Raw genomic sequence first — 24,236 nt, 5'->3', positions numbered from 1 at the left:
TAGACGGATTTTTTTTTTAAAACTGTAGGCCTACTTTTGCTGAAATTCTTAAAAGAAAAAACAAAAGAGAACTTTTATCAATAGAAACTATGGCCTTAAAAAAATCTAGAGATTAATCATAATTAATTGTTTTGATGTATTAACAATAAATACATTTTTTAATAATTATGATTAATCTGATTTGTTTGATACATTCTTCTATTAACAAAAAATTAGTTCCTGATCAAGCTGAAAACCAATATTTTAATGGTAAATACAATGGTAAGCAAATCCTTAAAGGGATAGTTCACCCAAAAAAAAAATGAAAATTCTGTCATCATGTACTCACCCTTATGTTGTTCTAAACCTTTATGAGTTTCTTTCTTCTGTTGAACTAAAAATAAGATATTTTGAATAATGTTGATAATCAAACATTGACGATAGTAAGAAGGAAAAAAAAAATACAATGAAAGTCAATGGCTACCGTCAACTGTCGGGTTACCAGAATTTATTTTTGGGTGAACTGTCCCGTAAATTAATTTTTTAAAAGATGTACGCAGAAATATGCAAAAGCAAGCAATGCCAGTCTGATAAAACTGAAAAATAATGCAATCATTTCAAGGAAGTAAAACAATTTCACACTCTAATTTGAAATCGATTTTCCTTTTATTCCAAATGACATTAAGCAGCAAGACTGGAAATAAAAGCCAAGCCTAAATGTTAAATTGCCATCTTGCTTTTTAGGAAAGAACAGGGGTTCTCTGTTGGTAATAATAAATCGTAATCTGACATGCTGAAGAGAGCAGATAAGCTCCTCCCACGGTGATTACGCAAGGAGTGCTTTGCTTTCAGCTCACGTGCAGCATGTGTGTACGGTGTGGGAAGCCCCTCACGGTCAGAACAGACATCTTGTGTGCTCATTGTTGTCACGGCACATGCAGAAACGCAGAGATCGTTAATCCATACAGCAGATTGTGCATACTGCTGCTCTTCAGTGTTATAACAAGCATTACTCAAAAGCTAAAACCCAAGTGAGGGGGTTGCTCTGTGTTTCAAAAGGTCATGTATGCGTGCAATGTGGTCTGCAGGGGGATTTCATCATTGCTTTGCCTGGGGCTGGGGTTATTTATCCAAAAAAAAAAAAAAAAAAAAGTCTGACAGATTGCTCACTGCCCCACCTGACTCAACCAACAGATTGACCATGAACATCTGAGAGGACTAAACTAGGATATTTTTTTGCCTCAAGTATGTCTGAGGCACATGCTGAAATAAAAGGAAAAAAAAGAGGAGCTGAACTATTAAAAAGATGGATAATAAGGTATATTATACAATTGTATAAAATACTTATTTCACACAGTATTACAGAACAGACAACGGGATATTTAGAAGCAATTTACATGACCTTCCACATTCCATAGTAAATGAACACTTTCCCTGCTGACATACAACACACAACTTGCCATATTTCATACGTTGTGCCTGAAGGTATTATGAGAGCCCACCTGCAGCATGTCAAAACATGTCAGCGATGGTAAATGATGATGTTACAAGCATAACTTATACAAAAGCAGTTGTAGCTGGGAATGAAGAATCCATGAGACTGTGACAATATTGTTGTACATTCGATGTAGTAAAGATAGTAGTATTATGGTAAATTTAGCATGACTTGCATATAAACATACAGTAATTATCTTACAATGACATAAAAAAACGACCATATATTCAGGCATTTCGAATAACAAATAACCACAGCTTTCCTTTTATGGCAATGTATGCAGTTCTTTTTCTTTGAGAGCAGCATTCGGTCTTGGGATACTTTTGGTTATTGAGCTTAATACATTTCGACAGCTTCATGTAATGAGGAAAAAACGGTTTGACAGAAGATGCATTTAATTGTGTTAAGATTTAAGACAGTCAAATCCATTCCTTGCTATGACAATTTACACAATCTGCCTCTGATGGAATTCATTAAATGCACCTTCTTAAATCTTCCAATGAGAAAAAATAAAACCATTACACTTTTGAAATCTCCTTTCAAAACACTAAACATTTTAACACTCTTTTTACAGTAACCAGGAACATTCTGACTCAAATTCAACATGAAGGGCTGAACATTTTGGATTTGGGCTGAACCTGTAATCACATACTTCCCTACTATATAGTAAGTGAAAATCAGAATATTAAATGAGTAGTGTTTCTAGATTCACAGTATTCATAAAAAAGTAGGCAAACAGCACCCATATGACCTACTACTGGCGAGATTCTGAAGTGTGCATCCAACGGACACTTTACTATCCCATGAGGCCACAGAAGAGGAGTTGTCAATAGCAGTGAATAAATGACAAAGACAACATGATAATGTATGGATTATTTTTCATCCTATATAGAATTTACTTTTTTACATTCATAAAATAATCACTCATTCAAAAAAGAAGTACCTACTCAGAAAGCAAACAATTTCGGATGCAGCCTAGGTCTGTGTAAAATGATATATAGTCACACCTGCAGTACTCAGTACTCTTGCAACAGATAAATCATGTACCGTCACCTTTTCTGAGGCCTTCCTCAAATAACCTTGAATCCAGCATGACCTGCAGCACAGTTCAAAAAGTCAAAAAGTTTTGCCGATACAGGGTTCCAAAAAAACGACTGAGTGACTTTATCGACCCAGGACATCATTCACTAGCTTCCCCTCATTCATTTTTTAAAATTAGACATCAACCTTTCAAGTATTCCTAAATCTAATCATTATAAACAATATAACAAGAACAAATCTATTTTATAATATTTTTTTTGAATACCCAAGGCATGTAAACGTGAATCTCACGGCCCACAACAGAACCAGAAGACAATACAATGCTGAATAAACACATAGTTTTTGTTATTTTTGGACCAAAATGTATTTTCCATGCTTCAAAACTAGGGCTGTCAAGCGATTAATCGCATCCAAAACTAAAGTTTGTACATAATATATGTGGGTGCACTGTGTATAATTATTTTAAATATATATATATATATATAAATAAAAATACACACACATGCTTGTATATATTTAAGAAATATTTTCATGTATATACTGTATATAGATTTATATATATTTTATATGATATGTAAATATAAATATTTTATATATATAACTAATATTTTTTTCTTAAATACACATGCATGTGTGTGTATATATATATATATATAAATACATACAAAATAATTATACACACTGCACCCACATATATTATGTAAACACAAACTTTTATTTTGGATGTGATTAATCGCGATTAATCGTTTGACAGCCCTATTCAAAACATTCTAACTAACCCACTGATGTCACATGGACTACTTTGATGATATCTTTATTTCCTTTCTGGACAAAGGTATATCGTAAAAACATTTTCAATGGAGGGACAGAAAGCTCTCGGACTAAATCTAAAATATCTTAAACTGTGTTCCGAAGATGAACGGAGGTCTTATGGGTTTGGGAGGACATAAGGGTGAGTCATTAATGAAATAATTTTCATTTTTGGGTGAACTAACCCTTTAAGGTGGCACTGTCTGAAACACAAAAGGTAACAAAATATGCTTATTTATTCTTTTGTAATTGTCATTAAAATATCAAGAGAGTTTTATACTATTGCAGCAGTTAGAGATCCATTTGTGTCGTTAAAGATTAAAGAATATGTAATAAGAGTTAATAGGCAAGTTCTGCATTATGGTAGCAGCTGTCTGCCATATGCATCTCATCTGAGCTCTCCACCGTGTGACATTGTGAGATCTCTCACAGTAATGCTGTTTTTGCACTTCATAATTGTAAAATGCTATAAAACTAAAAGAAAAATGTGTCTTGTAAAATTGAGTTTGTGTAATGCTCAAAGTCTCTGTGTGTTACAACACCACTTCCTTTGAAACACTGTGGGAGTGTGGCCACTGGGCTTACCACGGGATCAGAGGACAAATGGTATTAAAGCTTTCCTTGATTTTGGATAGTCTTCAAATTTTGTCAGATACCACCTGTAAAATGAAATGGCACATTTCAAACAACAATCTGTCATACTGATATCAAAATATTTATTATTATAGAACATGCCTAGGTCATAATTCACCCTAAAAAAATAATAAAATATTATTTTAAGTCATTATGAAATCAGATTTTATCATTCGTATTTTTATATGTAATATTGTAGTGTTTATTATAAATGATTTATCTGTGCATTTCATTATTGTTTTAAAATTCATGTACCCTTATAACCTTTTATCAAATACGTTATACGTTAAACTCTCGGATTAAATCTAAAATATTTAAAACTGTGTTTCAAAGCTGAACAGAGGTCTTACAGGCTTGGGACGACATGAGTCATTAATGATATAATTTTTATTTTTGGGTGAACTAAACAGTATGTCATTGTAGTAGCTGTTGAAATTCCTTTATGTTAATTGAAATCAGTTATTTATTATATCATATTACAGTAATGAGAATCTAATAATCATTGGGAAAATTAAAATTACTCACAAAAAACATCTACAATTTATGGGGGGGGGGGGGAAATGTGCTTAACTGTGGAGAAAATCTTTATCTGAAAAAATGTATCTGATCTGATCTTAAACAGGCTTCATCTTTTTTAAAACAATTATATTATTAAAATATATATTTATATTTCTTATGAATTAAATCAGACATATGAGAATTAATAAATTAGAATTGTAAGCATTTTTTGTTGTTGTTTTTTAAAAATAATTTCAGTCACATTTAGAAAGAATCCATTGATTCAGACTGTAATGCCTTACTTGTGGTGGGCCATTCCTCTGCTGGACAGCACACTAAGAGTGAAGATAACGAAAGCTGCACTATGGACCGAGTGACCGGCCAGAGCAAATCCAGCCCATTCCACAATCTCACCAAAGAAGTTCGCTCCAGATACATACTCAAACATGCCCCCTATGAACAGAAAAGCAATAAAGCAATAAGGAACAAATTTGCAAAGCAATAAGAAACAAATGTCAAGTCAGTTTTAAAGCAGTGAAACATCACAATCACATGTGTCTAAAAAGTGTGAAACCATCTGACCAACATGCTGTCTGATTTAATTTGTCAGAAATAAAGCATGTCGGATTCATCATGTCAGTCATCACTTCTGCATCAAATAAATCAAGAACAAGCTTTTGGATCTGAAACAACTTTGACACACCACACTAATTTAAAATCCCTTTGTTTTGGCTAAAAAACATCTTCTATCAGTCAATTCACTTTTTTATGAAGGCTGAGTGACTTGCTGAAAAAAGCATGATATTTTTTGATAATATCATCTGAAGTTGTGATGTCAGACTGCTTTAAAGGGATACTCCACCATTTTTTTATATTAAACTATGTTATTCCCTTTGTCGAGTTACACTACTTGTGAAACTGTATTTAAATAAGGATAACGTGGAGGTGTTTGGTCGCTTCTCTGCTTGGCCTGTATTGAATGAACTGGGCTAGTTAAGTGCCATCAAAGTGTCTCGCGCAGCAGAGCGATTGAGTGGTGGTGTGCATCAACTCGTCTTAGTTAAGGGAATAACATAGTTTAATATGAAAAAACGGTGGATTATCCCTTTAAAATACTTTTAATAAAAAAGAAAAGGTTAGTGAAATAAGAGATGATTTACATGATTTATATTTTGCATGGACTGAGTGTTTAGGAAAAGAAATAGAAGTGCATGTCACAAATGATTATGATCTCTAGAGCTGGTTGGTCCTGACAAGTTGCTGAGGAAATGAGTCATGACCAGCAAGGACATCTATTTTTGTTTTCATTCCGAGTCAAAGCCAAATTCAAAAGATGTTTTAGCATTACGTCAACACTCAAACCAGCACTGAAGAGGACGCCCTAGCGTTGACCGCCCATTTGAGCTGAATGCATGTGATATGGTTCAGGTGGTATACATATTGGCACTGTGCCTTTATGAACATTTTATGAATTGTATTTAAATAGTGTGATTGAGTCAAAACAGACTTTTCCTAAAATCTAAAGATGGATGCCATGTTCAAAATGTTGTGATTGCTTTATAATTATGTGGAACATGGTAAAGATGCTAAGCAAAAAACATTTTAGTTCATTTCAATTGAACTATTTAGGAGACATTTCTCTCTCTAAAATATTTCAAAATCATAAATGGTGCTGTCAGTCTAAACATTCTTACCTCTAGGTATCTTATAGCCCGTCTCTCCAGGCTTGCGAAGGTTCCTGAGGATATGGTCAGAGTGAATGTTAATGATCCATCCCAGGAACCACATACAAGAACCTGAAACACAACAACGCATAATAGATTCAGAATATGAAACACTCGGCACAACTGTTTTCAACATTGATAGAAATCTGATTGATCTTGCGCAGAAAATCAGTAGGATCATGTGACACTGAAGACCAGAGTAATGATGCTGAAAATTAGCTTTGCCATCGCAGGAATAAATTAAAATTTACAATATATTCACATGAAATTTTTTTTTATTTTTTTATTGTGAATTATAGACCATTTTGCACGGGTCCAGAAGCACTTCCTGTTTCAGTTTGTAACTGTTTTCTTTATTTCACTTGTAAAGAAAAAATCTTAAAGATGTTTGTTTAACTTTTTGATTCAGTTTTACATGTTCTGTTGGTTGTATTTTATCCCAGCTTTTATGTAGTGTTAAAAAACTGAAACAGGAAGTGCTTCTGGACCAGTTTTGTTTACATCTTGCAAAATGGTCTATAATTCACAATAGGAAGAAAGGACCATTACAATGTCTGAATGGTTGAAAGAAATCAACAATAGATTCTATCATATATGAAAGAGAATAAGATAGTAGGATGATTGACAATGACACTTATACACTGTGAACAACTACTCACTAGCACCTACCTGTGATAAAATAGGGATGTGTAACCCAATCAGGTGGGTAATCTGCATAGTGACTCAGGTATCTTGCCTGCAGGTACCCATTATAGATGCAGAAGACAAAGGCCAGAGCAAACGAGATGAATGGTGTTGATTTTCCTCCTCGAATTAAAAATGGGTAGATGAGGGACCTAGGAGAAATACATGTTTAGGCTAATAAAAAGTTGCCAGTTGCAACTTGCAAAACAATATAAGATAATTTACTGACACATGTATGGACCTTTCCCCACCCCCACTTTATATGTTGTACAATAAAAACAAAACCCTACCTTTGCGCGTAATGGCAACAGAACATGAGAAGAAGCAATTGGTTGGGCAGGTGCATTAGCTTTGCACATGGACTCCATAGTACCAAACACAAAGGCACCAGAAAAGCCGGCAATTCTTGAACGAACCAGGCGAACTTGACATTTACAGGGAATCCATACCTGCTGGATGCATATCTGCCGTATGGCACGTGCTCAAAGAGTAAAGTCACAAAAGTTATGAACGCCATCACCATCATCAAGTACGATAAACAATCCAGAACGTACCGTTCTTCCTCCTCCGAAGAAAATAATATTTTTAGAATAGCGTCCATAGTTGCTTATGGAAATTATACTTATGAGCAGAAGAAAGTGTGTAACTTCATTCTCGTGCACAAACGGACTCCATGGGAATCTGGGAGACCCGCCCATCTAACGTGTTACGTTACTTGTATATGGGCGGGGTATCTGTCAAAATCATGGATAAAACACGCCTTCATTATGCAAGTAAATGAATTCTAACAAATAACGTTAGTACAGCAAGAAACAAATATAAATGAAATGTAAAACCAATTTTGTAGTGTTTCTGAAAAAAATACAGAAGAACAAACTTTTTTTAAGATTTCACGGTTGAAACCTTTGCTGAATCCTCACATTTTAATTATGCAGATTTTTTTTGTGTAATTTTTATATGGAACTACATTTATTTGGATTGAATGTTAAAGGTTTAAAATAAATACTACTGTATTTTGAATTTAAATTCGCCAAAGAAGCAAAGAACGAGTCTTTCAGTCGGGCAATATTGCGGACACCAAAGAAGGGGTCTTTCATTCAGTTGGATATGCGCTTGTTTGGACTGCGTCACACACACGTGAATTGAATTCAGCAGGAGCTGAGGAGTACAGTTACTTAGACAGTATTAATATAATCAACAACACGCAACGCAGGTTTATATCCAGAGTTGTATGCGTCTGTAACATGGGCAGAAGAAATAGAAACAGACAAAAACCTCAGCAGTTCAGAGATGGAAGACCCGAGGCGAAAAGGAGCAGAGATGATGCTGTGAGTTTGCTAACTGCTCTAGCTTCTTACTTTTCTGCTCAGTGTCAATGCTGCACATTCATTTATAAATTTAACATATGCTACATTGTAAATAAGTTACTTCATATAGTCGCATTAAAATGATTGTGTGTGTGTGTGTGTGTGTGTGTGTGTGTGTGTGTGTGTGTGTGTGTGGGTATATATATATTATTACAATGCAATATTGTGGTTAATGGGATGTGGGTAGTGATAGTACTTTTATACTCTTTGCACGTTTTGCAGGGTTGGGGAGCTGGGTACTCTGAGATCGTCAAGGAAAACAAACTCTTTGAGCATTACTACAAAGAGCTGAAGATTGTCCCAGATGGAGAGTTTGAGGAGTTCATGGAGGCCATGAGGGAGCCACTGCCAGCTACAATACGAATCACAGGATACAAGAGGTGATTGACATTTTCTGCAGGTCCAAACGTTTTGCATTACACGACAAACCTGTTAACTGCCAGTGAGTCTCCTAGTATAGTACAAAGACACTTGGCATGGTTTTTTTATTACCTCTTTTCCCTATAACATATTTTAGTAATCATCAAAAGTTTAAAGGGGTCATGAACTGGCTTTTTAAATATTATTATATTGTTGTCTGAGGTCAACTTATGATGGTCGCTTGGTTTTTACATTCAAAAACATCAAAATGAATAAGTAATAGGCTATTTTGTACCCAAGTTGTGAGTTTACCTGAAAAACGCTCGGTTTTTGTGGGCGTCTCGCACTGAAGACTTGGAAGTAAACTCTTGGAAGAGAACGATGCAGTTAAACAATAATGTTTTCCCTTTTTCTACTCCTTAAATAATCAGTCATGCAAAAGAAATTCTTCATACTCTTAAAGAGAAATACTTCAAGGAGGTACAAGATCTTGAGGTGGATGGGCAGAAGATTGAGGCTCCTCAGCCCCTAAGTTGGTAAGACGGAAAATAATTTGCTTGTGTTTTACGTAATCTGTAGAACAGAGTATTTCAGACCTGATTTTTACTCTCATGGTGTTATAGGTATCCTGATGAACTTGCGTGGCACACTAATCTGAGCAGAAAGATCTTACGCAAGTCTCCACTCCTGGAGAAATTCCACCAGTTCTTGGTCAGCGAAACCGAATCGGTAAATACAATTTTTGGTGCACTTCTCCAAGGCGTGCGTCTGCAGATATTCAAAAGTGTGTATACTAAGGTTGGGAGAGAAAAATCGATCATCATAATTCTGAGCTTCATTTTAACTACAGGTGTGTGGTGATGCTGACACATTTCTCCATTCTTGGGTCAATTTTTCAAAATTTACAGATGTAAAGAAATTTCACAAAAGAAAACATTGTATAAAGCCTCTGGATGTTTGTGTTTTTAGGTCATTTGTTTTTATGAGTGGCAGGGTTTGTTAGTTAACAACCATTGCTAGTGTTATGGAAGAATGAGTTGATTTGAGACATGTATGAATAGTTTTGGTAGTTGTATATTTTGAATGTGAACTGCTGTGCTGAGCCGAAAGTTGTTTGGGAGGTCTATATGAAAGTTGAGTTTTAAAGAAGTATTAAGAAATGTGTCCTTGCGTTTATAAAAAATAAAATAATGCAAATATATTATGTTTTTTGATCTCCATCAGGGTAATATCAGCAGACAGGAAGCAGTCAGTATGATTCCTCCTCTTCTAATGAAAATCGATTCTCAACATAAGGTACATCTTCAACAACATCATCACGGGTTTCCTTGAATGCCAAATGAATGTTTTCTCTATATGTGTGTTCTTCTCTAGCATTTTTAAAGTAATTTGTCTCATTTCTGTGATCTCTCTGGATTTTATAACCAGATTCTGGACATGTGTGCTGCCCCAGGATCCAAAACTGCTCAACTAATTGAGATGCTTCACTCTGATATGGATGTGCCTTTCCCAGGTAAACTGTTGCTCATTAGTATGTGTACATATATAATGCTTTCAATACAGATGTAAGATGATCTTCATATCTTATAGTTGTCCTCCGTCTCTTTTGTGTCTCTAGAGGGTTTTGTAATTGCCAATGATGTGGATAATAAGCGCTGTTACCTGCTGGTCCACCAGGCCAAGAGATTAAACAGTCCATGTATTATGGTGGTAAACCATGATGCATCTAACATTCCACGTCTGCACTTTGATCAGGACGGGAAGAAGGAGGTCCTGTTTTATGACCGGATCCTGTGTGACGTACCCTGCAGGTTAGGAATTTTATGATGAGAGTCTCTGCTTTACCAATGTGTTTAATATCTTTTTGCGGCCGGCAAGTTTTAATGCCTCAAGAAGCCCATCAGGAAAAACATAAAATGCTGTGTTTATCTTTCTGCAAACTTTGCGGAAGATTCAACCTGATGGGGTGGTTTCTAAACTTGCTTACATGTAATTATCGGTTGCTTAAAGCTACACTGTCTCTAACTCTTTTATTTTACTCTTAGCTAAAAACACTTAGTTCTTTCAAAAATATATGTGCTCATTAATGTATATTTACATTGTTCAAGTAATAAAGTATTCTCGTGAGTGTATAATATGCCATTGAAAATACATACGGGTAAGGGTTGTCATGTTGCCCCTCCATCTTGAATGTACATTAGCCAAAGAGGGACATACCTGTTAATACAAGTCGCGTTTACGTTTGAGTTAACACTCATGGACGAGGTCGAACTTGAAGCCATGTTAATCTTCGACTACATTGGCCACCGTAGGAGTTAAAACAAAATCGGAATTGAGAGGAACAGAAACTAATATTCACTGGATGGTCATATACCTTTTCACCACTAGATGGGGGTAAAAAATCACACAGTGTAGCTTTAAATATTGTCGTCAGATGGTCAAACAGCAACGATACACACTAAACAAAGTTGGAAATGCATATAAAACCACAAAAACTGCAGATTTTCTTAGCCATTGTGTGTTGCCATACCAAAAATAAGAATGCTGTTGTACAGAGACATGTTGTGATTATGTAAATATAGTGATCACAATAATAGAGGCACACATAAATGCCAATGCTCTGTGTTTTCGGTTGAGCAGTGAGTCTCTTCCCAGCATGTAACATCATATAACAGAGTAAGTTTCTAATTGGTGGAGTCTATACTTGGCCTGCAGCAGAATCAGGTGCCAAGCACAATAAGGTCTGCTCAGTACCAGCATGCCAAACATCTTACACACACACACAGTGTGGTCAGTCTGGTTTTGCTGTGTTAACTTTTTCTGTCCGTCGATGAAATGATTTGAAGTTGACTTTAAACGTGTAATTATGGTTTGTGTTTTTGCCCATAGGACTGTAGTTTCCTTGATTTGAAATTTGCTGCCTTGTTAACCAACCATCAGTTTCACTGATGTAATTGATTTTAAAAATACCATATGATCTCATATGACCACTAGAACTGTCTTTAGTTATCAAGTCTGGTTTAAAATTACTTAGAGGAAATAAATGTGGTGATGACAATTTTTCATCTTTGCTTTATTGTGAAGAACCACTAATTATAAGTCTGCTTTATGCCTGACAGACACATGAAGTGATCTGATATGGAGATACAGTTAAACTGCAAACAATAAAATCAGCACCTTTATCTATACAGTGGAGATGGAACAATGAGGAAAAACATTGACGTGTGGAAAAAATGGACAACCAGCAACAGCCTGCAGCTCCATGGGTAAGACCACTTGGGCTATGTCCAGAATATTGGGGTGGGTGATTTCACGATATGAGAAATTTTATTTCAAAATATAGTGATGTATATCATGATGGTTTTTTTCTTTTCTTTCTTTTTCACCTTGCATTTCATAAAAAAAAAAAAAAATGAAAGATTATATTTCCATGCAGCATTTCTTACAGTGACAACAGAGAAAAACAATAGAATAATAGAAATAAAAAACATAAAATTGGCCAACACTAAATGTATATATTTTTAACGTTAAATAAGAAATTAAGATGACAGAAAGAAAACACTGAATCCGTTTGAACAAAGCTTTCAAAAAACCTGCAATTTTTTTTTTCTGTTTATCTAATATTTTCCGTTAAATGTAAATGGCATGAATGTGAAACCATAGTAAAATCGGATGTTCTTTTTTTTTTTTTTTTTTTTTTTTGAGTTTTGGACATTTTGGAGTTCTGTTGTGTTTGAGCTATTCATGTTCTGCAGAAGATCAAACTGATTTTCACCTGCTGAAAATCAGTTTTATACTGAATCAGGCCTGATTGCTCTTAATCTTTTCCTGTTTAAATAAATAAATAAATCTGTTTTTTTTTCATCTATTTGAAAGTTAGGCTAATAAACATGTTGTATTCTATACAGCAAGTTTCATAGCCTGCCTCCAGATTTTAACTTAGGCGATATTTGAATGGCATTTCACCAAAATGTTCGTAAAACGAAAAACTCTGACGTCACATTTTTTTTCTAGCGGAAACTCTGGTACAGAGTATACTGTTCTGTTAGCAGTACACTATTCTGAACACATGCTCTGAGATAAACCCAAGTCTTGATGCGTGATGATCATTGTGTAATTTGGCAGTGGCAGTGAATTAGCAGTAATGTGTTTTCTGTACCTGATTACTGAAACAGGATGTTGCATCTAATTTCTTTGTTGCACTGTCAGCGTGTGTGTGTGTGTGCATGTGCTGTCTCTCCATTCTGAGGTTGCAGTGGTTGCAGAAAAGAGCAATTTGTTGTGCTCTAGTGTGAGTGTGTATATTTTCAATTTGTCTCCTTGCCTGTCAGGCTGCAGATAAGGATTGCGGTACGAGGTGTGGAGCAGCTGGCTGTAGGGGGCAGGATGGTGTACTCCACCTGCTCTCTGAACCCCATCGAGGATGAAGCAGTCATCGCTGCCCTGCTGGAGAAGAGTGAAGGTACGTGAAGGAAACATTTCTGCCCCATGAATTCGATTTTTTTTTTGGTTTTTTTTGCATATTTTCTTAAATACTGCTTTTATTTTCCCATTAAGGAGCCATTTAAAGGGATACTCCACTTTTTTTTTGGGAAATAGGCTCATTTTACCACTCCCCCAGGGTTAAACAGTTGAGTTTTACCGCTTTTGAATGTATTCAGCCGATTGTTTTTTGATATTTAGAAGAATATCAGTAACCAGACAGTTTCTGGTCTCATTGACTTCCATAGTATATTTTTTTCGTACTATGGAAGTCAATGAGACCAGAAACGGTCTGGTTACTGAAATTCTTCTAAATATCAAAACATTGTCTGAATGGATTTGAAAATGGTAAAACTCAACTGTTTAACTCTGGGGGAGTGGTAAAATGAGCCTATTTCCAAAAAAAGTGGAGTATCCCTTTAAAAGTCAGATAATAATAATAATAAAAATAATATTATTATTATTATTAAATACTGCTTATATTTTCCCATTTAGGAGCCATTTAAAAGTCAGATAATAATAAGTGTATTTACTGTAGTTATATATTTGGTTCCAAGTAACTGAAATGGTTGTTTTTTATGGTTCACCATCACATGTGTTGTGTATCTTCATTGATATAAAATACAAATATGTTTGGGTCAAGCATTCAAGCATTAAATAAATGACAGGTCATATTAACCTTGCCGTGTTACCTCAACTTTGTTCTGCTTTTTCTCCCCCCTGTGGTTTCTTCTTCACTCGTCTGTTTATTTCTCAGGTGCTTTAGAGTTGGCAGATGCCTCTGCAGATCTCCCAGGACTCAAATATATGCCTGGAATAACATCTTGGAAAGTAATGCTGTTTATGCCATTTAATGCATCTTTGCTTAATGAAAATAAAATCTCGAAAAACAACAACTTTTGATCAATAGTGTAATCTTGCTTTGCTCTTATATAGGTAATGACGAAAGAGGGTCAGTGGTTTTCTGACTGGTCAGAGGTGCCAAAAAGTCGACACACCCAAATTAGACCCACCATGTTTCCACCAACAGACCCAGAGAAGCTGGCGGATATGAGACTGGAGAGATGGCAAGTTTCTTTGATCATTTACTCACCTAAAGGTTTATTAGGAACACCTGTTCAATTTCTCATTAATGCAATAATCTAATCAACCAATCACAGGCTGATTAGATAATTGCTTCAAAGCATTTAGGGTTGTGGTCCTGGTCAAGACAATCTCCTGAACTCCAAATTCAATGTCAGAATGGGAAAGAAACGTGATTTAAGCAATTTTGAGCGTGGCATGGTTGTTGGTGCCTGAGTATTTCACAATCTGCTCAGTTACTGGGATTTTCACACACAACCTTTTCTAGGGTTTACAAAGAATGGAGTGAAAAGGGAAAAACATCCAGTACGCGGCAGTCCTGTGGGCGAAAATGCCTTGTTGATGCTAGAGGTCAGAGGAGAATGGGCCGACTGATTCAATCTGATAGAAGAGCGACTTTGACTGAAATAACCACTCGTTACAACCGAGGTATGCAGCAAAGTATTTGTAAAGCCACAACACGCACAACCATGAGGCGGATGGGCTACAACAGCAGAAGACCCCACCGGGTACCACTCATCTCCACTACAAATAGGAAAAAGAGGCTACAATTGGCAAGCGCTCACCAAAATTGGACCATTGATGACTAGAAAAATGTTGCCTGGTCTGATGATTCTCGATTTCTGTTGAGACATTCAGATGGTAGAGTCAGAATTTGGCGTAACCCGAATGAGAACATGGATCCATCATGCCTTGTTACCACTCTGCAGGCTGGTGACAATGAGTTGACTGTACTAAAATGGCCCCCAGAGTCACCAGATCTCAACCCAATAGAGCATCTTTGGGATGTGTGGTGGAACAGGAGCTTTGTGCCCTGGATGTGCATCCCACAAATCTCCATCAAAAACCAAGAAGCTATCCTATCAATATGGGCCAACATTTCTAAAGAATGGCTTTCAGCACCTTGTTGAATCAATGCCACATAGAATTAATGCAGTTCTGAAGGCAAAAGGGGGTCAAACACAGTATTAGTGTGGTGTTCCTAATAATCCTTTAGGTGAGTGTATATGTACATTACATGTATATGATGCAAAATGCTTTTCACAAGCCTCTAGGCCTGTAGTGTGTTTTACCAGAACCCTCCACCAGATGGTAGTGTACTACTACAGTACAAGTGGAGCAATACGAATGTTGAGTAAACTCTCAACAGGGTTGTGTGAACCCAATTTATACTGATTTTAAGTTATGGTGCTTTGATTTGTGTTTTCAGTATGAGAATACTGCCTCATCACCAGAACACTGGCGGGTTTTTTGTGGCTGTGTTAGTCAAGAAGGAGCCTATGCCGTGGAACCGCCGTTACCCAAAGGTATTAGAAAATGCAGACTTTATACATCATATTATATAAAATGCAAACAGAGCATTGAAGTTGTAAGAGAGTGCATTTATATTTGAAGAGTTCAGATGCAAAAGCCTCTAAATGCCATTTGAATTTTTCTTCTTTAATGATGATTTTTATCAAACTTGTATATTTAAGTTCAGTAATTTCACTTAAATAACAATTAATAGGTAATTATCATTGCCATTTAAGTGAAATCACTGAACTTAAATATATTTTACATCATTAAAGAAGAAAATGTCAAATGGCATTTAGAGGCTTTTTCATCTGAACTCTTCATTTACAATTCAATTACTAAAAAGCCAATTTTCTTGGATGAATCCACCTTATTTGTCATTGCATTTGAATTTGGAAGCTAGCTAGCGTATACTCATCGATACCTTTGTCTCTGTCCTTTCTTTGTCTGTGTCTCTGCAGCTTCGTAATAAGGATGTGAACGCCTCCAGTGATGTGGCTCCCGCAGAAGAGCTACAGATGGGGGTGTCTCCAGCTGAGGTCCCTCCATCAGACGGCTTGTCTCCTGACACCCCTGTTGAAGCAGTGGAGGGAGAGACTCCTGCTGAGGAAAATCCGTCTGTCCCAGATACTCCTGACCCTTCAGAGGTCAAGAAAGACAATATCTGTGGGTGAGTGTCCTTAGCCAGGTGTAAATGTGGGCGTACGGCGGCACCTTGTTCAATCACCCTATTGTTCTCTCTGCTGTTCATTAATTTTGTTCTTTCTGTGCTGTGCATTTAATAAAGCATCAGTGAAATGTTTCAAGACTTATAAATGGCTCCTTAATGGGAAAATAAAAGCAGTATTTAAGAAAATCTTGATGCCATACGAGTTGCGACTGGCACAATTTCATGTGAATAATATTTGTGTGATTATGTGACCACATACTAAGGAGGCAGCAACCATTCCAAACAGCCATATTCAGGCCTCACTTGTAGTGTCAATGTCAGTGCCCCCTGGTGGACAGTGTTACATTCTTCTGCACTTACTGTGCTTTCTATTGACATGAAGTGCTCTGTCTGTTCCAGCCCCCCTCCTCCAAAGAAGATGAAACTCTTTGGCTTCAAAGAGGATCCTTTTGTGTTTCTGACAGAGGATGACCCCATCTTTCCTCCCATCCAGTGAGTGCCTCTCCTCTCTATGGACAAAACCTCTCTGCTCAACACACATGCTGCTTTTACAAATCCACTCATTTCTTGCTTGTGTGTTTTTTTTATTATTATGTTTTATTCATCTGACGCCCATGTTCCCGATTCCTAAATATATATATATATACACTCTGAGTAGGCTGGAGCTTTGTTTGTGTGTACAAATATCTATTGCGCTGTTCATCCTATGTGACCAATCGCATGAATGGATGATGTGATCATTATCATTCAGTCATTGTGACTGTCTTTTGTTTGTGATGAATTTTATTTATTTTCTTACACAGATGCACAGTGCCACAGCGCTGGCAACCTGCCATTTTGACTTGTGGGAGACAACGCCTCTGCTCCATATGTCGCAGCATGTTCAGCGCTGTGCGCATATGTGCATTTTTTTTTCCCCCTCATTTTTTTTATCCTGTGATATTTCTTTGTCTGTTCCAGAGCTTTCTATGACCTGTCTCCAGATTTCCCCATGCTTAATGTGTTGACTCGAACCCACGAAGGGAAGAAGAGGAACCTGTACATGGTGTCTAAAGAGCTCCGCAATGTTCTGCTCAACAATAGTGAGAGAATGAAGGCAAGAGCACACACACACACACACACTCTCTCTCTCTGAAGGTCCTTCATCAGTGCTAGTAGTGATTGAAGATGGCGTATAGGCAGATGGGGACAGCAGCCTCGCTATGATCTCATCTCTATCTGTGCTCTAGTGCCTTCACATTCATCAAGTATGAAACAACCATCTGCTGCTAATGTAAACAGACATCACTGGAGATACATTAGAACAAAGAACCACACTGTAAACAGTTATACATGTCCTTTGCATTCTCTGTCTGTCTGTCTGTCTGTCTGTCTGTCTGCTTATTTTATCAAATTTAAAATTTATCATTTTATGTTATGAGACAGCATTTTTTATCAGGGCAAACTTTTATGGACTTATTTATGGGTCCTGATTTTTTTTTTTTTAAGAATCGTGGCAGCATCACCGATTCCATTTTTTTAAATTCAATGTTCGAGATTAATTAATTTAAATCGAAATCGTGACACCCTTAGTATCTGCCATGTAATTGCTGGTGATGCTGATATGATAATACTGAAATAATATTAATTGTGGCATTAATAAAATTAGTAGTAATTAAATACTACTTTTATTAATATATACATTTTATTTTATTTGTATTATTATTATATACATAAAATAATGTTGTTACTATTACTTGTAATAATGTACTCTTTCATAATATATATAATAATTAATGATAATAATAATAATAAAGTAATATTCTGTTGTCAATGGAGAGTTTTCACATTTTTTTGTCTTTCTGCAGGTTATAAACACGGGAGTTAAGGTCTGGTCCAGAAATACTGATGGAGAACAGTTTGGTTGTGCTTTCAGACTGGCGCAGGAGGTGGGTGTGTTTAAAATAGTTTGCTGGAAATAATGCTTTATGTAGTAGTTGTGTTTGAATAACGTACGTGCATTGCATACAACCAAAAAATTCAAAAAATATATTTTAAAATCTATTTTTTTTTTTTTAAAGTTGAGAAGCGTTCTAATCCCAAAGATATTTTTGCAAGGTATAGTGGTTGAATTTCACATGCAATTTTTACCAAAAATCTTTAAAGGGAATATTGCAGTTCAGAGGACACAACAAGTCAATGTATAGAAAATTAATGTAGCAACTAGACTTTAAAATATTCTTATAAATGCGCTACAGAAGCTCCTGGAGTCGTTTTTGTGAGAATTTTACTTTCGTGTCTGAAAATTGGAATGGCAGGCGTGATGTAACGGGCGGGGCCGTTACAATATTGGACAGATTATTACGATCGTATATCAGGCCAGCCGACATTAGTATGTTTAGTATGTTTAGGGTAGATTTATACTATTAAATGTATAAAAACTATCCTTGAGTATGTTTCTATTGTACTAAAAACATACGAGTACATTTTTAATACATATTTTTCACCTGGCTTATAACACGAACAGAAAATTAAAGATTTGAATATTAAAACAATCTAGTAATTTTGGCTTTAAATTACAAGTTTCCTCTATTTAGGGCATGACTAAGTTATCTATATCAAACTTTTTGATGCCATTGGTACAGTATACGGCGGTCAATATTCTTGTTTCGGCATCCCATGTTGAACTCCATCATATCGCCGGGATGATAATCCTCCGATCTGAAGTGAATGCTACACACGACCGCTTTGTTCGAATCCGACACGGTTGAGAAATCCCGTCTCTTCACCTGCACAAACTGCACCAGGCACGAAAGATATATATATATATATATAGCACTGACCCTTTTCTTGTTATAGAAACCTGTGGACTCTATGTCCTGACAGGCCGGAGTTTTTGCAAACTCAACAAACGGAATAATTTACCATGATGATAAATTAAAATATAAAAATTACCTAAAATACACTGACTTACGACCTTCACGCTCACTGATTACCAGCCTACTTTGCACTGAGCCGAAGCTGAGGCTCCCTGGCGTGGCTTAATGACGCGATGTTGGAAAAAAAAAGCCACTTAACGCTCACTTTACTAAATTAGTGCCTGTATGTCAGTTTAAAACGTTTTAAATCCTTATTTTTTTAATATAAGATTATATAGTCATTTAAAAAAAATGTAACCTGCAATATGTTCTTTAAGTCGTACAGCAATAACCTGTCTATAATTAAAGCAATGCTCAGATGTCTCAGATGTTTTTTTTGCTCAAACTAGGTTCAGTGGTCTATAGGGAAACGAGTTAATCTCAACATGCCGTTAATAACCTCAGCTTGCCTTTCTGTCTGCTCTAGAGGGAGCGTCCATTTCCATTTTCCACAACATTCTATTGATTTTTAACTAGAGTAAGATCTGTTATCTGAATGTGTATGTGTACTAATTCCATCTTCCCATAGATGAAGAAATGGATTAAAATGTGTCTGCTACTTTCCAGGCCTGAATTAATAGGATATGGAAATGCATTTAGAACTAGACTTAATCATCCTGAGGTTACATGCTTTTCTCAGTGTGTGTGTGTGTGTGTGTGTGCAATCCTTGACTCTATGCTGATGTCTTTCTCCAGGGTATTTACACATTATGCCCCTACATCAGAGCCCGAATCATTAACATCAGTGTTGAGGACGTGAAGGTTCTTCTCACGGAGGAGAACCCCTTCCTCAGAAAGCTTGGAGATGATGCTCACAGTCAAGCCAAGAAACTTGGTCAGTGCTATTTATGCATTTTGAATGCTGAGATGAGTGAACTCTAAAGATGCCATTATGCTATCATATCTCACAAAAGCAAGTACACCCTTCACATTTCAGCAAACATTTAAAAATATCTTCTCAAGGGACAATACTATAGAAATGAATCTTGGATATATTTTAGAGTAGTCCATGTGCTGCTTGTGTAGGAGTATATGAAGAGTTCAGATGCAAAAGCCTCTAAATGCCATTTGAAATTTTCTTCTAGAATGATCATTTTTATCAAGCTTGTATGTTTAAGTTCAGTGATTTCACTTAAATGGCAATGATAATTACCTATTAATTGTTATTTATGTGAAATTTCTGAACTTAAATATACAAGTTTGATAAATCATCATTAAAAAAGAAAATTTCAAATGGCATTTAGAGGCTTTTGCATCTGAACTCTTCATATATTTACTGCCCTCTGAAAATAACGCAACATGCAGCCATTATTGTCAAAACTGTGTCCAAAGTGTCAATATTTCTTTGAGCACAATTGTTATCTAGCACTGCCTTAATCCTCCTGGCCATGGAGTTCACCAGACAGCACGGGTTGTTGCTCCACTCCTCCATAATGACACCACGGAGCTGCTGGATGTTAGTCACATGACGCTTCTCCACCTTCCGCTTCAGGATTCCCCACAGGTGCTCGGTGGGGTTCAGGTCTGGACATACTTGGCCACTCCACCTTCAGCTTCCTCAGCAAGGCACACAAATTTTACCTGCTCTAATACAAGATACACAAATTAGTATGGTCCTGTCAAGCTGACAAAAGCTTGAACATGATGAATAGATCATGTGGCTTTGCGTGGTTAAATGACATGCAGCTATTATCAGCTATTTTGACAATAATGGCTGTATGTTGAGTTATTTTCAGACAATGGTAATTATATAGTGCAAGCAGCACATTGACTATTCTAAAATATATACAAGTTTGATTTTCTAAATTGCCCTTTGAGAATACATACTAAAATGTTTGTTGAAATGCTAGGGGTATACTCACTTTTGTGAGATACTGTACATGGATGGATGGATGGATTACTTAAAAAAAAAAAAGTTAACTAAATTATTATGCAAATACATCCTGTCATGTATTAATTGTCATAGTAATTGGTATTGCCAATATGTCCAGTACCATTGGCTTTGTAAGATGATGCTGAACTTTATAAAAGGGATTCAGACAACAAAGTTGTGATGTTTGTCACGTTGCTAACGTCACTAATGTTAAAATATGTTTCTGAAATTTACATTCTCTCTTTCTCCAGACATGGGCAGCATTGTTTTACGATACTTACCAGATCCAAAGTAAGTGCTTGTGTTTATAATTCATTATACCATACTGTTTTTTTTGTTGTTGTTGTTTTTTTTTTTTTGGTGGTGTTTTTTGGAACAAGAGTAAAGAACCTTTTAGACTTGAGTTCTGATCTAGTCTGCTGTATATGTCTCATTCTTCCATATGACAGACAGACCATAGCTCTGTGAACTGGCTTTTAAGGCATCATTCTAATCAAAATGCAACCTACAAGTTTCTGGTTTGGAATACAAAGGCTACTAGTATACACAAGTGAGAGAGACTAGTGCCAATATTACAAATAGGTCGTTGTCTTGCGCTGTCATTACGCTGAAATAATCATGATTATCGTGCCGGATTTTGACCAGGGAGCAGCTTTGTTTCCTATGTTTTCTTTATTTCTGAAGCGACCTCTTCATCAGTTGTAGTCTTAAAATGCGTTCTAGGTAGACGCCTGGCTAGGTGGGCAGGAACTTTTACAGTGTTGTACGTACACAGAGGGCTCTGCGATGGCATTCCTGCCATTCATCAGCCAGTCAGGAGACAAATGAATGGAGATTGAGCGCTTTGTAGCCATTACGCCCCTTGTCTGATAATTAAGGGGCTTGAACTCATGCACCCGGCTTCCTCTTCACAGATAAATAGCTCTTGATTGTCTCTCTCAGCAGAAAGCTCATTGTTTGGCCCACCAGACAGTCATGTTTCACATTGATGGCCCTTACTGTGTGGAAAACTAGTCAATCCAGCTGGAAAGTGTGTCCTCCTAGTCATATCACACACACAAAAACACCCAACATCGGTAAATGCAATCTGCAACAAAAATTCATTTCTAATTCGCAACACGAGACATGCTCGGTACACACAGCAGCAAACTAATTTCTTGTTTAAAATGTACCTGACCCGATTGTGGTTTCAAATCTAGGAAATTATTCTAAAATATATACATGCCGCAAAAACCTCATAATTCTTTTAGATATGTTTATTTATTTGTTTAACTAATAATTTGATATTTTAAACTTATTTATTAGTTTTTGATAATTATCAAATTATTTTTTTATTTATTTTGATATTTATTGTTATTTACTTGGATGTTTATTTGAAAAATTATTTTTTCATTGACTTAATTATTTGATATTTATGTATTTGATCTGTATGTTTTCTAGACACCGTATACAATTGATTTATTAAATTGAAGAAATGTACAACATGCTATGTTGTATGTTGGACGAAGTGTCGTTTATAAATGTTGGTTACATTGAAATTATTTCAAGGGGGCAAACATTTAAGGAAAAAAAAAAAACTGGCAGTGGCAAGTAAAAGTTATTATAGATTACAATAAGCCAAGGCATATGTTACCATAGAATGAACTTGCACTGATGCACTTAGTCCGTGATTAGTTGTTTAACACCAAAAATTACAGAAAACAACTGTATATTTTATTGTTGTTAAATGTTTGCTGCAGAGCATCAATGCTTGAATTCCTTTTGCTTAATACAACATGTCTAAATTAGCCCTACACCATCAAGGCGATCTGAATATGCCAGTTTATTTTTCCATTAATACAAGCCCCCATAAAGCACGCTTTTCTCACAGTGAGTGACTTAAGTGCAGAGAGCAGCTCTGATGTCACCGTGATTTGGAGCGTGGCGCTCTGGTGTCATCCTCCTTTGTTGGCAGCGTGCTGTTGGCTCCTTATATGAAAACATGACTGCCTGTTCCAGCACAGCGCGCCTGATCATCTTTCACTCTCTTTTTCCATCCATCTGATCACAGACGCTCTTAAATGTGCCCCAACGGCCGCCGTCACACTCCAGACCGTTTCCTGGCGCTGTCTGCGCTGCAGCTGATCAATAATTAGCTTGTTTTCCTTCCCCCCTTTTCTGTCTTGCCTTCTCTCATCCTCCCCTTCGTCACTCATTCGTTGGCTCTTTTCCCTCTTGTGTCAACCTTAACTTTTAATTTCTTATCTCTCCAGAGATCATGATGCTCCTCAGTGTCCTATAGATTTGTGCGGATGGAGGGGGAAAACGTCCATCAGGGCTTTCGTCCCACGTAATGAGCGTCTTCATTACCTCCGCATGGTGGGGGTGGAAGTCTTCCGTGACAAACAAGGGAAAAGGACCGACGGTTCAACAGAAACCCTGGAAGGAAGCACAGAAGATGCTGAGGGCCTGAGTCAAGAGTCTGATCTTGTAAAACCGGAAGGTGCAGAAACGGAGCAAAACGGTTCAGAGTCCAACACTACTAGCACAGAACCTGTCGGCAGCACTTGTGATGGGCCTATGAGTTAGACATCTATATGGTCTGGAGAAAAATGGACTGCAGCCTTCACTGTTTTTCCTGACTATACACGTGTACAGGACTACCTTGTTGGCTAACCTCTGAAGAACTGATTTGGAAACAATTATTTTATCAGAGCTTTTTTAATATTGATTAAATAATTTGCTTTGTATTTGTTTAAGGGACATATTTAAGTCACTTTTCAGTCAACTTTGCTAAACTGTCGTTTTGCGTTCACAGCGTTTTCAGTCCTACAGTGCATTTTGATTTCTCAGACACTTGTACATGATTTACACTGTACATTATGCCAATTTATTGATTGTTATAATACTTGAAATAAACGGCATTTGTCAATATCTTAGTATAGTTTGGCACTTTTTTTAAAGTGGTGTGTGTGTACATGCCACTTTTCAGTGTGCTGGCTAGATGTGCTAGCAGTGTATCAAACTCAGCTCTTGCCTTGCATCTTAATATTCTTACCTACAAACTATGTATAGAAGGTGAAAAAAAGTACATGAAAATAGTATGAATTGAACTGAATTACCAACTTTTCCCTTGATTGTGATGCGCACATCCAATGGACACTGACAACAGGGGAAAAGCAACACATACTTGTAGACAGAGGTGAGACCAAGTCATTGTTTTTGCAAGTCACAAGTAAGTCTCGAGTCTTTTGCATTCAAGTCCCAAGTCAAGACAGACAAGTCCAAGTCAAGTTGCAAGTCCTCGAGTTTAAGCTTCAAGTCTTAAGTCATTAGTGCTTTTTGCACAAATGAATGTCTCAGTGTTA

At 36.5% G+C, this 24,236-nt stretch overlaps 2 protein-coding genes across 3 annotated transcripts; one reads left to right on the top strand and one right to left on the bottom strand.

Annotated features, from left to right (window-relative positions):
- Positions 1-626: 626 nt before the first annotated feature.
- On the bottom strand, positions 627-7,572 carry srd5a1 (steroid-5-alpha-reductase, alpha polypeptide 1 (3-oxo-5 alpha-steroid delta 4-dehydrogenase alpha 1)). 2 transcript variants are annotated; one of them, XM_039680493.2, is made up of 6 exons: positions 7,155-7,572; positions 6,850-7,016; positions 6,151-6,252; positions 4,759-4,909; positions 3,911-3,984; positions 627-3,528 (listed from the first exon to the last, which is right to left on the bottom strand). In XM_039680493.2, exons 1-5 carry the CDS (start codon positions 7,463-7,465, stop codon positions 3,918-3,920), a joined length of 798 nt encoding a protein of 265 aa, XP_039536427.1. In that variant the 5' UTR covers positions 7,466-7,572; the 3' UTR covers positions 627-3,528; positions 3,911-3,917. The 2 variants fall into 2 exon arrangements, with proteins under 2 accessions (XP_039536427.1, XP_039536426.1); XM_039680492.2 differs by having other exon boundaries at positions 627-3,984.
- A 389-nt stretch (positions 7,573-7,961) lies between these two features.
- Positions 7,962-23,802, top strand: nsun2 (NOP2/Sun RNA methyltransferase 2). The gene is made up of 19 exons (XM_039680957.2): positions 7,962-8,192; positions 8,454-8,611; positions 9,023-9,127; positions 9,215-9,320; positions 9,816-9,887; positions 10,020-10,104; positions 10,210-10,402; positions 11,783-11,857; positions 12,923-13,053; positions 13,831-13,904; positions 14,010-14,140; positions 15,367-15,463; positions 15,911-16,119; positions 16,519-16,611; positions 17,080-17,215; positions 17,967-18,047; positions 19,713-19,851; positions 21,141-21,180; positions 23,142-23,802. The coding sequence occupies exons 1-19, from the start codon at positions 8,109-8,111 to the stop codon at positions 23,455-23,457; spliced, it is 2,325 nt and encodes a 774-aa protein (XP_039536891.2). The 5' UTR covers positions 7,962-8,108; the 3' UTR covers positions 23,458-23,802.
- The last annotated feature ends 434 nt before the right edge of the window (positions 23,803-24,236 follow it).

Source organism: Pimephales promelas, chromosome 18, assembly GCF_988280905.1.
Source record: "Pimephales promelas chromosome 18, fPimPro1.hap1.1, whole genome shotgun sequence".
NCBI lineage: Eukaryota > Metazoa > Chordata > Actinopteri > Cypriniformes > Leuciscidae > Pimephales > Pimephales promelas.
The sequence above is the reverse complement of the archived record's forward strand: the minus strand, read 5'-3'. Positions and strand labels throughout refer to the sequence as shown.

What these genes read in the sequence shown, in the direction of transcription:
- nsun2 (XM_039680957.2), top strand. Translation starts at nt 8,109, where the DNA reads ATGGGCAGAAGAAATAGAAACAGACAAAAACCTCAGCAGTTCAGAGAT. An exon ending in CTGGAATAACATCTTGGAAA is followed by an intron (nt 13,905 to 14,009) that starts GTAATGCTGTTT and finishes GCTCTTATATAG; the next exon opens with GTAATGACGAAAGAGGGTCA. An exon ending in AAGAAAGACAATATCTGTGG is followed by an intron (nt 16,120 to 16,518) that starts GTGAGTGTCCTT and finishes TGTCTGTTCCAG; the next exon opens with CCCCCCTCCTCCAAAGAAGA.
- srd5a1 (XM_039680492.2), bottom strand. Translation starts at nt 7,465, where the DNA reads ATGGACGCTATTCTAAAAATATTATTTTCTTCGGAGGAGGAAGAACGG. An exon ending in TGTTGCCATTACGCGCAAAG is followed by an intron (nt 7,017 to 7,154) that starts GTAGGGTTTTGT and finishes TATTTCTCCTAG; the next exon opens with GTCCCTCATCTACCCATTTT. An exon ending in GGGCTATAAGATACCTAGAG is followed by an intron (nt 4,910 to 6,150) that starts GTAAGAATGTTT and finishes TTCTGTTCATAG; the next exon opens with GGGGCATGTTTGAGTATGTA.